At 40.8% G+C, this 15,748-nt stretch overlaps 1 protein-coding gene across 5 annotated transcripts in view; it reads right to left on the bottom strand.

The window, feature by feature from the left end:
* Window positions 1-2,414: 2,414 nt before the first annotated feature.
* The window catches only part of LOC145775123 (arf-GAP with dual PH domain-containing protein 1-like), a 36,608-nt gene continuing 23,274 nt past the window's right edge, over window positions 2,415-15,748 (bottom strand). For 2 of the 5 annotated variants that reach the window (XM_082586328.1, XM_082586329.1), the window contains exons 8-11: window positions 10,453-10,524; window positions 9,946-10,067; window positions 8,810-8,910; window positions 2,415-4,319 (exon numbers count right to left, since the gene is read on the bottom strand). In XM_082586328.1, coding sequence (XP_082442454.1) covers window positions 4,201-4,319; window positions 8,810-8,910; window positions 9,946-10,067; window positions 10,453-10,524 — 414 coding nt within the window. In that variant the 3' untranslated portion in view covers window positions 2,415-4,200. Of the gene's footprint in view, window positions 4,320-5,634; window positions 5,699-8,809; window positions 8,911-9,945; window positions 10,068-10,452; window positions 10,525-15,748 lie in introns of all 5 variants that reach the window. The other 3 variants (XM_082586330.1, XM_082586331.1, XM_082586332.1) reach the window with 3 other exon arrangements.

Raw genomic sequence — 15,748 nt, forward strand, 5'->3', positions numbered from 1 at the left:
CATCACAGGATTAAAACTGGACTACAACTACTACTACTAAATTAGCGTTTAAATTGTTCAATGATGTTATTTAACCCAGTTAGTTAACTTGGTTGTCTGATAATTATGTGCCTGATCTGATACAGACGATGGCGATTATTGTCTTCCAAACTTCTCGTTATTTGATATTCGTATAAAATCGTCAGTTTTGACTGCTGGTTGTCAAAAATAATCAGCGGTATCGCAAAATTCGTTCTCTCACAGAAAGTCATGACATTGAATGATAAGTGATGAAGTATCTGAAATAAATCTTATTCTTTCATCTTAGCTCAGGATTCCGAAGCAAAACTATTTGTGCAGTTTCAGAAACTTTTTTCTTCCACATTAAATTACATCATACTCAAATACCAATATAAAGAACATGAAAGTGTTAGCTAATTCGCAGTTTCGGTAAATTTGCACAGTAGCCAGTGCAGACCTCTGTCACTGACAAGAAATGACATTCTGACTTCGATAAAAGCAGAGCCCACCATCACAGGTTAACCGATTGGACACTGCAAACACTGCCATATCGAGTCACGTGTTGACACGCGCAGAGCGTCTTTTCTTGTGACGTTGTAATTCTCTTGGGTGAATTTATTTTGGTACGTAAAACAATCACTTAGGGGAGATGTGGGACCTATCGGACAAAATTGACCTAACTCCTATTATTTCTAATTTTCAAAGCGGTGTTGAATGTTCTTATGTGTTTTTGTTTACTTACATTTATAACGAACTCATACTGACCCATTGACAGCGGTTCCCAATAATAACAGTAATTTTATTTACATATGAAAAAGATGACTCAAATGTCCGAAGGGTCCCCACCGGTGGGGATCTTTCGGACACAGAGTGGGGACCTTCCGGACATAAAAAAATGAAGTAAAATATCATGAAATAATATTTTTACAGCTTTAACAATTGCCGATGTTACAAAAACTGTGAAGATTGACTATATAAAAATCGTCTTCAGAACACGATTTTAGTTAGTTAGTTTTAGTTTTATTATCTTTATCCTGCATTGCGGGAAAGCGGACTTGAGCGCTATGCATCGGTGTACGCCTTCCGACGTACACCTGACCCACGCTGCAGCCGACGGCAATGTTTGTTTCCGATTGTCTACTCTACTTATGATTTAAATTTGGTACTACCCATTACTCGAAATCGATCACTGGGTAGAGGCAATTATCGTAAAGTTTCTTGCCCAGAGAAACAACAGCAAGTGCGGGTGGCTGGAGTCGAACATGCAGGCTCTCGACTGCGAGCCCAACGCGCTAACCACTCGGCCACTTTTACTTACAACCCATAGCCTACAAAGCCAGATCAGCCCCAAACCTAAAAACTTCACGTAGTCGTTTCGTGGTGGCAACTGGGATGGTTTGGGAAACACTTAAACAATGTTATTCAACGTAACTGATGCTGCATCTACTTCTTCAGGAAAGTGAAAGCTGTCTTTGATCTTCTGTGATCGTTTCACAAAATTTACCTCAAAACCACCATCTCCATCAGGCCCGGCACAGATTTTTCCGATAAAATTTCTATGTTTTCCCTCTGATGAAAAATCTTTAATGACTGCAAAATCTCCAACTTCCACCTTGTGCTCCAAAGAAGGTGGATCACCTGAGATTTCACTTATTCCACTTAAGATAGAATCATCGTCACTTACAGTGTCCGATGATAAGTGTAGCCTACAAATATATCACTTTCGCTGGTGGAAGAAACAGCTCTTTTTGGGCGTTTCGCCGGCAGCTTGTTGCGACGTGAAAGAATAATTTCTTTTTCTGGAGTATCTGTAATTATTGCATTCTTGCATCTATTTTTATTGGAGCGTTTGGAACAGTGGGGACCTTTCGGACAATGTCTCTTTATCATGTCCGAAAGGTCCCCTGACCTCCATTTTGACCAAACTTACAAATTTTTCTGAAGTGAGAAAGGCGTTTTTATCTAAACTCTCTTCCTTCTGTAACCATTAAACAAACTTAACCAAACAGCATAAATAAAGTTACAAGAATATTTAAAAAATGCCTCAAAACTCTAAAAGTATCTGGTTCACTATTTTTACTTTGAAGCATGAAAATCACTTTTCTCTTTACAAATTTACACCTCTTGCTTAATGTTTACAAAAACATGTGGTCTGATAAAGAATGAAATCTCGGTTCCATAAAAAAGAGCGCGTCACGGTCACGTGGTATCAGAAATATGCCGCTGTCCGATTGGTCCCTGTGTCCGAAAGGTCCCACATCTCCCCAGTAGCCAGTGCAGACTCCTCTGTCACTGACAAGAAATGACATTCTGACTTCGATAAAAGCAGAGCCCACCATCACAGGTTAACCGATTGGACACTGCAAACACTGCCATATCGAGTCACGTGTTGACACGCGCAGAGCGTCTTTTCTTGTGACGTTGTAATTCTCTTGGGTGAATTTATTTTGGTACGTAAAACAATCACTTACACTAAATGAAAAAACATAACTGTCCATAAAAATGTGACACATTGACGTCACAAACAAGTTTCTTTGCTACAACCCGGAGCACTTGCGTAACAATATTAAAATCTTACATTTCGTCATTATAAAACAGGTGTGTAACGTTATACTAGAGTAATGTTAAAGCATAGAAAAACAAAAAATACAAGTAATAAGCAAAGGTAGCATAGCTGTTTGGGAAAACAATAAACCACTAAGAAAAAGCGAATAAACCTTCTATGTTATACAGTACAAAGCAAGGAAAACTATATTTGAAGGCAAGACAATGGCTTTACAATATCAGAACTTCAAAATTTAACAAGTGTCTGCTAAATACCGATGCGAAGCATTTGTGATAAACATTTCAACAAAAACGAAATATCTGAAAAAGCTGTTAGCTTGAACTTCCTCGCACACACCTCCTGGCAGAGTTCACTTTCCTACAGACACAAAAAAAGCAAGAATGATGGTCAACTGATAATTAAAAATAATAAAGCTTTAAAAACATTTTGACGTGAGCAAGAGAAAATAATAGTGAAGTAAGCAAAACACTGAAGACATGATCGACAACGATAAGAAAATGCAAGGCTCGTAATCTAATAAAAACACAAAGTTATTGCACACAACATACACACTTAGTCACAAAATCGAAACAAAATGTTTGAAGATAATTGAATTGCTATCTACCACCAGTACGTGGTGTTAAACAATGATTTAAAATCTTTTAGTCAAACAAAAAAATCACGCAATTAATTGAAATTTTTTTCGCATTCAAACGTATAGTTTCGCTGGAGCAAATTCAAAAAATGCTAAGAACGTTGACAAATAGGGTCAAACCAGGAATTCATGGTATAGGGATCGCCAACTCGGCTGAATATCTGACAAGCGGAGTGTAAAAGTGTTGCCAGATACTTTTTTAAATTTTTAGGAAAATATTATTTTGGCATTTTTAAAGTAGTACCGTAGTTGCCCAAAACTTGCCCGTAAATAACTATTTTAAAACTAATCTAAAGCAATTTTACTGTTCACTTATCAAACTATCATACTTTTGGCAAATTTAACCTCTCTTGTGCATAAAACATATAACTTGAAAAATAATTACCGGCTTTAACACTTAAAACATGAAGCTTTTTATTCCTGAAGTGTATTTTAATTTTCTCAATTTTTTTTTGTTCTTAAATGGTTAGTAATATATTTTTTTAAACCTGCAAGTTTTATTTAAGTTTTGTACACAAACTCAGCACATTCTTATTGCAAAGTAACACAAAACTACTTTAACTTAATCTTGTGCAACTTTAAACTTCAGGTTAGTTTTAAACGGACAAGCTTTGGGCGACCACTACCCTTTAAAAATGCCAAAAAAATAGTTTGTCTAAAAATTTAAAAAATATTTGGCAAAACTTTTACACTCCGCTTGTCAGATATCCAGCCAAGTTGGTCATCTCTATGCTATGAATCCCTGGGTCACTCAAGGCACCGATGAGAACGATGAGCAGCTACTGATTTCGGATTGTTCGAAATGAAATGAATCAACTTACGCAAGCAAACTATGAAAAAAACTAAGTTAATTTGACGCGGAGTGACATTTTGTTTGGCGGTACCGCTTTAAACTTCACCACAATGATGTCACTCAACGTAAACATGGCATTATTTGCAGCCGTTTACGCTTTAAACTTTCAAAATCAGCTGTTTCTTCAAGCTGACATCTCCTTGAATGTCACTTTGACGCCCACGAGGAGGTTGGGACAGCAGTCTTCCAGCCGGTGGGGCTCGCTAAATTAGCACGGACTGTTGACTTCCTCCGCTGCTGATAGGTCAGCTGAAAGTCCAGCTGTTCTGAAGTGACATCATAAAAACCAATTACCATCGATGAGCATGAGTGATCATGCATTTATGATTAAAACATCAAAATGTTGTGAAAAATCAGGCTTCATTGTATACTTAACTTAACAAGGAAATACATACATTTATGCTGAAACTATACAAATAGCTGTTCTGAGCCAATCTGCAAGAGTAGAAAAATTTATGACATGAAGTCAATTTAACCTGCGGCAAACTCCGTGATAAATCAAACTGTGATAAAAATAAAATGAAAAATGCTCGTGAATCAAATCATGCTGATGAATAGGCTACGATGAGATTGAAGGCAAAAACAAAGAAAGGAAACCAAATAAAATTCTTGGAAGCCGTGCTGCATTCTCTAAAAAGTAGTCCAACATAAAAATGACCTTGTGCAACTTTTGTATTGCTCATTTGCTGAGTGAACTAAACGACGCGTGCAAATTATAAAAACCAAACCTTGGTATTCGTAAATTTTGAATTTAATTAAACTTTTAAATACCAACACTACTGTTTTTAGGTGTTCGCCAGTTTGATGACTTAAGTGTTTAATAAAGTTTGTTCAATCAATGACATTTGCTTATATTTTACCAGATGGCGTTGAATGAGAATTTTTCAATATGGACGCAGTGCTAGTAATGTTTAATTAACATCTGCTGTCACGTGCCGTTGCAAATTCAAAATCTAAAACCAAGTAACACAGTTCCATCACTTTTGCACCGACATTTAGGCTGCATGCATCGTAAATTAAGATGCTGTATTTCTACCCAAATGGAACTAATCTCAAACTAACAACTTTAATTGACTTGTCCCGGAAACAAATCCGCAAATCCAAGTTGAGCAATGGAATGTACACAACTTTAGCCACTTTTAAAGAAATTTTAAACATACAGTAACTGGCATACACTTAAAAGGATCATCAAGACTTAGGCTATAGCCTACTCTCAAAATTCTGATTTATTGTTTGCTAGTTCCCTTTCGCAAGTAGACGTGAAGCTAAAGTTATATCTGCGCACTACACCAGAAACAAGCAACTATAGTGAACGACGTATGTGCAAACCTTTATTCACACGGTCTCTTGCACATTCAAGGAACAAATCTGTTAGACGGGCAGAAAATAAAACAAAAAATATTTCAAATTTGTAAGAAAGTTGAGATTAGTGGTGTAAATGTTGTCATCTAATTTGCAATCGTGAAATAACATGATTCCCATTCGTGTTTGGAAGATTTTCTTGTGGAGTTAATGCATATTCCCAACAAGAAAATGACGCATTTAACAGAATGGTCAAACGCAATGATAAATGATAGTCACCATGTACAATGTCCAACTTAGAAGATCTTTAGCCTTTTTTTCCTTTTTCTTTTACTTGTACTCGCTTAAGCAACAAAACATGAATGTCATTAAGCAGTCAAATCGATTGCTGTTTACTTTTAAACAAATCGTGTTTCTTTTTCTTCCAAAAAAAATAATACACCAAAATACTGTGTCTAGTGCGGTAGGTTTATTACCCAACGCGCAAAAGATACGCCATGTTGGATGCTAAGGCAAACATGTGGTGTAGGCAAGTGGATAAAAGGACCCATCTGAATTCATCTGATCAGTTAAAAACTCAAAAGCTTATCTTTGAGCTCAACCAAAGCAAAATTTTACTCAGATATCACAATCAAGTCTCAGATATCCAGGTCTCAGATATAATTTACCGGTCTCAGATATCCAATCTGAGACCGGTAAATTAATGTGTTATCACGACGTGCTTCGTTTGCTGCGCCAACAAATCGTGCTAAGCTAAGTTCTAATTAACTCAAGATATAGCGACAAAAATAGTATCATATAAACTTCTTGACTATCTACAAAACTGATTAGCCTAGTCTAGTGGTTGTTAAACAGGGCCATTTTGCTCACTAAGAGGAATTTTGTTTCAGGGTGGAAAAGCTGCATGTATAAAAACCTGAAGGTTTTATTATTTGTTTATTCGATGCATAAAAAATGACACACGGTTTAAGTAAGAATGTCTACCGCAGGAAAACACAAGCTTGGTTTGGTGCAGTGACTGCTTTATGAAAGGGTCTGTGCGGTTCATTATCGTCTGTTGGTTCTTCAGAGTGATATCCATTTACCTACACCGGAATGGCCCGTTTCAGCGAATTCAATTCGGAGAATCTAATTTAGAGAAGCCAATTCGGAGAAATCTCATTTCGGAGACAGCCTTTTTCGGATAAAACCGATTCAGAGAATTTTCGGAGAATTTGTAGGGACTATTTAGGTAGGCGATGTTTGTGTCTACCTTTCCATACCCATGCAAAAGGCTAGGTGTAAGTAATTAACTTAACCTATAACACCGGTCAAAAAGAAATTTTTATAAGACAAACTAACAATCATTTCCAAGTAATTCTGGTGCCCAAGTGAGTAATTTAATATTAATACGCAACCAGTGCTATGCTAGGTAAAATTATTATTGTTTTTGGAAGCTTATATTGCATAAGGTAGCTGTTGCCAGCTTTCAAATTGCTGCATATTTGTTATTAGCATAGTTGGCAAAAGCGACCGCTACAAATATGAGTGCTGGACCAAGTAGCTCAAGACGAGGTTGATTGAACATCAGGACAAACTTTTGCTTCATATGCGGAGAGTAGGTAGGCTTCACATTTACCTTCTGATGACTGATTCTGTACAGCTGTCCACCAGCCCCAAGCATGCCTGGGCTAATAAAGGTAATTTATTACGTTTTAAAGAAGCGATTACCAGATTCGCCACTGATATGTCGACCGTGGTAATCATTCATGCGTTACAAATATGGATGGGCAATTTGGAATCTGATCTTTGCATGTATTTCTTAAACCATTGCGGCTTTGCCACCTTTTTTATTTGTTAGTTATGTCACTGTATTTTATGTCCACAACATCGTTCTTTTGTATTCCGACAAAGAAAAATCAATATACACAATGTACAACTGCAAAAATATGTACGTTTTAATGGGAAGGCTATAATCTGTTGTCGCAAATAAACATTGACTTTATTTTTCGTTTGCCTTATTTCCTATGGCGGAAATATATCGAATAGGATTCGATGTAGGCCTAACTAGACTACTTTAGCAGGCCTCTTAGTACATTTATTTTTCCAGAGACCAAGCATGGCCTACCAGAGCTACTTCCCGGGGGCCAAATTCTCGCGCCCCGCAGCCAAAACAAAAATCCGTTAAAAAATTGTGTTTATAAAAATCTGCTAATTGATATCGTGTTTTCGCGTTCACTCAGAGAAGACCAACGCAAACAAGGACCTGAAACATATTTGCAGTTGTATTTAAATGCACTGCTTTCCATGTAGGTGTAGAGCTAGTCTTCGAGTTTTTATAGGTCCACAGCGACGCTCATACTTTGCCTTGTTGGTGAAAATACATTGTGAATGTGAGTGAACAGAAAAAAAAAAACAATTCGAATACCAACGAAATGGAGAAATGTTGGCTTGTGGAAGCCGGCCTAGCATGTCCTACAGGCACGGTAGTTTTGAAGGCCATTTAGCGTTTGATAACTGTTTATTTTTTTCTTACTGAGACTTTAGGTGACTTTTTCGCTGACACTTTACTTACTTACTGTGTGACTGAAAGTTTATTTAAATAACCTCTATCGTTAATCATGAAACACCGTTTGATAAATGTTTTTTTATTCTTTACCAACTTAGTTGGGACATTTTTGCGCTGACACTTTACTTGGTTAACCTCTAATATAAGCTAATTACGTGAACAAACAGATGCCACTGTGGAATTTTAGAATTCTCCGAAAAAGGCTTTCTTCAAACTGGGATTTCTCCGAAATGGATTCTCCGAATAGTAGCAGACCGAACCTACACTCAGGTTACCAGCTTGGCATATTTTCTGTCAAGCTCAAGAAATCTGTCAGTCTATCTTACCTTATGATTACCTCTGTCAGTTTAAATACTGCCTTACCTTTGGCAGATGAAAAAAATGCAATTATAATTTGTGTTATTTTTACTGGCAAGGAATTGACAGTTTTTGCCTTTGTACGGGAGGTTTGAAAAAAAAACTTTGAAACCACCAGATTAGCCAAACTGATATACAACAGCAGAGAGTCAAAACTACTGTATACCAGCAAACACTGGATCATTTAATGTTGAGAGAAAAAGTTCCTTAAGAACTTTCTAAAATTCATTCCCAGCCAGCAAATAAGTTTTTTACATTGATTTAACGCCTGTAAACGTGGACTCAATGTAAAAACAGACAAAGTTGTTAAATGTTAAACGTACTCTTGTGGCTAGCAGTTTCTCGGCTAACAAAACCCGTCTATTAAAATTTTTACAAGGTGCTCAGCTAAGCTTTCGTGAGAACAATAACATGTCAATCATGACCCAAGCAGCAAACCAGTCGTTTTATAATTTGACAACCTCCACAGACGTTGAATCAATGTAAAAAGCAACTGATTTGCTGACTGGGGAAGCATAAAGTCCAATCAGGTAAAAAAATATCACTCACCGGCGGTATCTTGTGAGTCCAAAGGCCTCATCATCACCGACTTTATCACGGATATCCACGATTTCTGTTCTTCTTTGTCTTCACAGCACATCAAGTAATCCCTGCGGTAGCATGACGTATAAAGTTGGTATGTTGTTCATGTGGGTTGGAAAAAGAAAATTAAACTTTTTAAAATTTAAAAAACCTACAGTGGCAACAATACTAAAAAACTGCCGGAAAAACAGCGCTATAAAGTCAACAAAAGCCTATCGATAGCTACTAACCATAAAAACAGTTAGTTTTTGTAGTTGTGAGAATTTTTACCATTGGAAAATTTAATCCTGACTCTACTAGCAATGAATAGCGTCACGTCGCTTGGCATTATGTAAAACGGCAGTTTTGTTTGAAGCATGTTCTTGAGGTTTCCAGTCAGCAAATCAGTCCTCTTTTACATTGATGCAACGTTTGTAGACAAAGGACTGACTTGCTGTCTGAGTGTGTTTTGCTGTGCATTTAGTTTAAATAGCATCTAGTTAACACTGTGTCACGTGAGTAACTGAATACGCTGAAGTCATACAGCAGATTGTTGTGCAAGATCATCGTTGTTTTTGTGTTCCGCCAAGGACGCGTTGTGATCAGTGTCTGTTTTTCACCTGTTGTTTATTCGTGTTGAAACTGTTGACTCGGACACCAGCACGAGTCAAATGAATTGCAGATTCAACATCGTTTGATACGTACAACTGCGTTGGTCGTGGTATTGCTTAATATCAGTTGTGCAGTTCGCACTTGTTGATAGACCTTTCTTGTGACGCTGTTGTTGTGTAATAATTTTCTCATCGAGGTATGACATCATCACAACCTTGTATTTTTGTGACGTCAGAAAGAGTCGATCTTCGTTTGCTTTCCTGGTTTCTCGCCCACCACTAATATTAAGACAGCTCAGACGTTCTCGTGGCTAATACATCCGTTCTTGAAAAAACGGCATGACCAAGATTTCTGATGCTGGTACGAAGTCCAGCATCAAGTAGCTACGAATGCTAAAGAACTGGTAAAAACAAAATCAGAAACTTTAACATCGATCCCAACTCTAATCCACACTTTTAATGTTTGTTACAATCCCAGCACATGCGCTCACAAACGATTTTCTACGAACATGCCTGTCAGGGGTTGTGATGGTGAATCCAAAGCCACGCTCTTGCTGACCAGCTGGGAGACCATCTCGGATGTGGAAGCCGTCGGATCGACTTCCGATGTAGATTTCTCCACGAGGATATGCGTCCTGGTTAGAGTTTTGGAGGAAATTGAACAATCAGTTTCAAACTTTAAAAAGAAAGCTTTAAGAAACAAATCTCTTGGTCTGTCAGCAGAAGCTTAAAAAACAAACAATCTAAAAACTTAGGAACAAAATGATTGGAACGTCTGGTCAAACTGATCAAAAAATAAAAAGCTCAAAATGCAGATAATAATCACATGTTTACATTGTTTAGCAAATGTTTCGAAAACTATACTGTCTTTATTTTTCGAAACGAAGATGAAGACAGTGTACTGTAGTTTTCGAAATATTTGCTAAACATGAGTTTAGTATCTACAATTTGGACTCTTTTGAACAAACAATCCATTTATGAATATTTTGTTTTTAAAACTACTGAAGATTGTGAACATACCAATGGGTTGACAAAATATAGTAATCTCCGATTTTCCAAGGTGAACCATCTCTTTCTGTAAGGTTCCGTGTGCTATAGAAAGAATAACAAGGGTTAATTAATGAAAGCAACAATATTGTGTGTGGATTATGGAGAAATTGCATTCAGAAATGAGGTTAATTTAAAGTTTCTGAAAAACAGCCGAATTGTTCATCTGTTGCTAGTTTATTTCGGTCAATTATCGGAGGAAATATTTTAAAAAGAAGCATGTGAAATGACACGGGCTGTCATAAAACAAAGCCTCCTACAAGTTAGCAGTGAACTGAGTAAACGGCAGTTAAGCAAGTGATAACTGAGCTAGCAACATTTCAGCAAGTGGCTGAAAGTTGGTGCACAAATGCCTGCAGTTAGCATGCTTCCTTGATTACTTCTGCACTCCTTTTGTCACGTGTACTCCGCGAGGCAGTACTCTGTTTTATTCGTATCATTTCATTCTGGCAGGCTAGCGAACAACAGCTTCTTTTGTTCTAGTTCTAGTGTTGAGTTTAACAATCTTACGTTGTGTATTTTGTTGCAGAAATTGCGATTCGATCATTTTTCTTTTGTTAATACATTCAAGAAAAATAACCGTCTTTGTTCATGATCGAATCGCAATAGGATAAGGTTAATTTAAAGAAATTTGTGGAATGGTGGTGATAACATGCGCCTTTCCCAACTGTAATTTTGAAACAGCCGACGTGCCCGAAGCGGTTGCTTGTGTGGTGCTGCAAAGTCACACGTACAGTCATGCTGCTACGACGCGCAACGCTCCAGCGCCCGTAAACCTTGGCCCGAAGCTAAATCGACCTACTGTAGATATTGGAGTTTCTCCAGAAGAATGGAGCGTGTTCACCAGAAGATGGAAGGCTTTTAAAGAAGGTTGCAGCATTCCTGATGAAGCAGCTTCAGTCCAGTTATTTCAATGTACCGGCCAAGCCCTAGGGGACAGCCTTCTCCAAGCTGACGCTGAGACAGTGAGCAAACCTGTAGATGAACTTTTGCTTGCAATGCGACAACTGGCCGTTATACCTGTCGCCACAGGGGTGTTACGGTCAGAGTTTATGGCGATGCACCAAATGCGCGACGAAAAATTTCGCGCTTTTGCAGCTCGTGCTCGAGGAAAAGCGGATATATGTGCGTTCACTACGAAATGTTCCTGCGGGCTGAAAGTTAGTTATACAGATCACATGATCCGCGACACACTACTCAGTGGAATTTCGGACAGTGAGATTCGTCGCGAAATGATGGGAATGGACAAAGTATTGTCGATTCCCATCAACGATATCATCGCCCTTGTCGAGATTAAAGAAATGGCTCGCAATGCGGTACCATCTCATGACGTTTCGGCAGTGTCGACGTTCAAGCGCAAGAAAAGCCAAAGCCCTATTCCAAGAGACCGTGGACACATCCAGGCAGCACCTTCCTCTCCCAATTGGTCACAAAAAACTCACTGCCCTAAATGCAATAGATTATTCAATCGTTACAGAGAAGGCCCCAGAGGTTGGAACACTACGCCTTATTCCCTTTGTCTCGAATGCTTTCGGTCATCTCGTCATAAAAACAAATGGGGCGCTCCTCCTAAAGATGCATCAGTCGGAGCACTCTGTGTAGCACCTACTGTACCTCAAATAGGCACATTTGCCTCAACACAAACTGACATCGCAGCCCGAGACCCAATGTTCTCAACAATTCGTGGTCCTCACCACACATTCCAAAAAGGGCATTGGACACCATCCCGCATGCGAGAACATCCCACAGTTCGGGTAGACATATCTATGGATGACTCATGTCATCAAGGCAGGTACACTAGCGTGATAGCACAAGTAACAGCAATCGCAGATACTGGTGCCCAAATAAATGTATGGTCACTGAAGAACTTTGTGCAATCCGGCTTTGGACAAGAGACCCTTGTACCCGCACCAAACCTAATAGCTGCAAATCGCTCTACTATTTCCATTACAGGAGCATTTCGTGCCATCATTCGGGGTACAGCGCACGGCTGCAATGTTGAACGTCGGTGCATGATTTACATCAGTCCAGACGTTGACAAGTTATACTTATCTCATGACACACTATTGCATTTAGGTGCCCTATCCCCGAAGTTCCCAACTCTAGGGGAACATCAGATCAAGCAAGAAATGGCGCACAATCTTATCGAACCAGAAATCAACGTCGTCAGACTTGTCAACGGTGGATGCACAGTACCCAGCAAGCAACTGGAGTCGTGCACTTGCCCTCAACGTGGTGCAGTTCCAGCTCCCCCAACCAAGCTTCCGTTCCCATGCACACCTGAAAACAATGACAAGATGGCAAACTGGCTACTCCAGAGGTACGCCGCATCCACTTTCAACACTTGCCCGCACCGCGCGCTACATTGTATGGCTGGTCCTCCCATAGAAATACATGTTGACCCCAACGCGAAACCAGTGGCCGTTCATACACCAGCGTCTATCCCCTTGCATTGGCAAGAAAAAGTACACGCTGATCTCCTCCGCGACGAGGCTCTGGGAATCCTTGAAAAAGTCCCCCACGGCGAACCCACCACATGGTGTCATCGCATGGTTATCACACGCAAAAATGATGGCTCACCACGCCGTACTGTCGACCTGTCCCCCTTAAACAAATTCTGCCAGAGAGAAACCTTCGCCTCCGAAGCTCCATTCCAGCTGTCCCGTCGTGTCCCCGGAAACACTTGGAAATCGGTGACTGACGCATGGAACGGCTATCACAGTGTTCCACTGCGTCCTTCTGATCGGCATCTCACAACTTTCATCACTCCCTTTGGAAGATGGCGCTACACTAGGGCACCGCAAGGATTCCTATCCTCTGGGGATGGCTACAATCGCCGTTTCAATACCATATTAACCGATTTTGTGCGCAAAGAACGCTGTGTCGACGACACAGTGTTCTATGATAGCCAACTGGAGGAACATTGGTGGCGAACCATAAAATTCCTCACTTTAGTGGGACGGGCGGGCATTGTCCTTAACCCCGACAAGTTTCAATTTGCCCAACGCACCGTAGATTTCGCTGGATTCCGTATCTCAGAAGCAATGGTCGAGCCCCTCCCTAAATACTTGCTCGCCATCCAAGAATTTCCAGTCCCGAATAATATCACAGACATACGCAGCTGGTTCGGATTAATCAACCAAGTAGGAAACTATGCTCAACCGCGTGACCTAATGGCACCGTTCAAGCCGTTCCTTAGCCCAAAGCATAAGTTCGAATGGTCTCAGGAGCTGGATTCCGCATTTGCCGCCTCCAAATCGGCAATCGTTGATGCTATTCGCCATGGGGTAGAAATCTTTGACCCCTGCCGTCGAACATGTTTGCGCCCTGACTGGTCCAACAAAGGCATCGGATATTTCCTTCTCCAAAAACATTGCGTATGTGCTTCCACTATACCGGACTGCTGCTCATCAGGTTGGAAAGTGACTCTTGCAGGATCCCGATTCCTCTCATCGGCCGAACGACGTTATGCTCCCATAGAAGGCGAAGCCCTAGCAGTTGCGTGGGGCCTAGAACAGACAAAGTATTTTACGCAAGGCTGTGATAATTTGGTTATTGTAACGGATCATAAGCCATTGGTAAAAATATTCGGTGACCGTACGTTGGACGAAATCACTAACACTCGCCTGTTTCGTTTAAAACAGCGTACACTAATGTGGCGCTTTGATATCGCACACTTACCTGGCACAACCAACTGCGCAGCCGATGCTGCCTCACGTCACCCAGTATCATGCGATCTCATTGCTGTAGCGTCGTGTGCAGAAAATAATGTAGCAGAAATGGCGCTGGTTACTGCCATACAGGCAGATGCCGCCCATGCCTTTTGCTTGCAATGGCCTGAAATCGTTCGGGAAACAGCCGCCGATCCAAACCTTAGCAAGTTAATGGTAGCTATTGAAACGGGATTCACCTTTCCCAACACCGGCGACATTCGCCCATATCTCCCCTATCGTGACGGGTTCTTTGTTGAAGACGACGTTATTCTATATCATGATCGTATTGTTGTACCACCATCGCTTAGGCCTAGAGTACTCTCAACGTTGCATGCTGGTCATCAAGGTGTGTCTGCCATGGAACGCCGGGCACGTGCTATAGTATTTTGGCCCGGTATGACTAATGATATCCATGCTATTCGTGACTCGTGTACTTCATGTAATCGTAATGCTCCATCTCAAGCAGCTCCTCCCCCGACGCCATGTGATCCCCCAGCTACACCATTTGAGAAAATTTTTGCAGATTATTTTGACTATGGGGGCCGTCACTTTTTGGTCATTGGGGACAGATTCTCTGGGTGGTCGGATGTATTTGCCACGCCATCAGGATCGAGTGCCGCAGGAGCAGCTGCTTTGACTCAACTCTTGCGCTCGTACTTTGCCACGTTTGGTGTTCCTGAGGAAATATCCACAGATGGGGGTCCCGAATTTACGGCTGCCGTTACTGAACTCTTTCTTAAAAATTGGGGTGTGCAGCACCGCATATCGTCATCTTACTTCCCTCAATCTAATGGTCGAGCTGAGGTGGCTGTCAAAACTGTAAAACGCTTGCTCATGACTAATGTGAGCCCAAACGGAGACCTGAACAACGATTCCTTCTTACGTGCATTGTTACAGTTGCGAAACACACCTGATCCTGACTGTGACATCTCTCCAGCAGAGATCGTGTTCGGTCACCCTCTGCGCGACGCATTCGGTTTTGTAAACCGCCTAGTCAAGTTCTCCAATCGTCACATTCGTCGTACATGGCGGGATACATGGAAGGCAAAGGAAGACGCCCTTCGCCTGCGAGCTGGTCGAACCGATAAGGCGCTGTCTCAGCATACTCGTCCTTTACGTACCTTACAATGTGGAAAACGCGTATTTATCCAAAACCAAAACGGCAACTATCCTCGAAAATGGGACAAAGTGGGAATGGTTGTCGAAACGTTGCCGCATGACAAATATGTAGTGAAAGTTGACGGGTCGGGCAGAATCACAAAACGGAATCGACGTTTCTTGCGAGTAATTCCACATACTAAAGCATGTGCCGATCCCATCCCTCCTCAACCAAACATCATTGCTCACCCACAGAGCCTCCCATCATCTTCTTTTGCCCAGCCTCCTGAAACGGACTACTGCCCTCCCCACCCTCCGCATCACGAAATAGGCCCTAGCCCAGAAATTGGAGAATCTCCGATGTTGCTTCTCGATGCAGATCACAGTCCGCCCGCACTCACCTGCCCGACACCAGCCTCAAGCCCGAAGCTTTGTGAGCCACAGCACTCACCTGAACC

The sequence above is a fragment of the Aplidium turbinatum genome, chromosome 8 (genome assembly GCF_918807975.1).
Source record: "Aplidium turbinatum chromosome 8, kaAplTurb1.1, whole genome shotgun sequence".
NCBI lineage: Eukaryota > Metazoa > Chordata > Ascidiacea > Aplousobranchia > Polyclinidae > Aplidium > Aplidium turbinatum.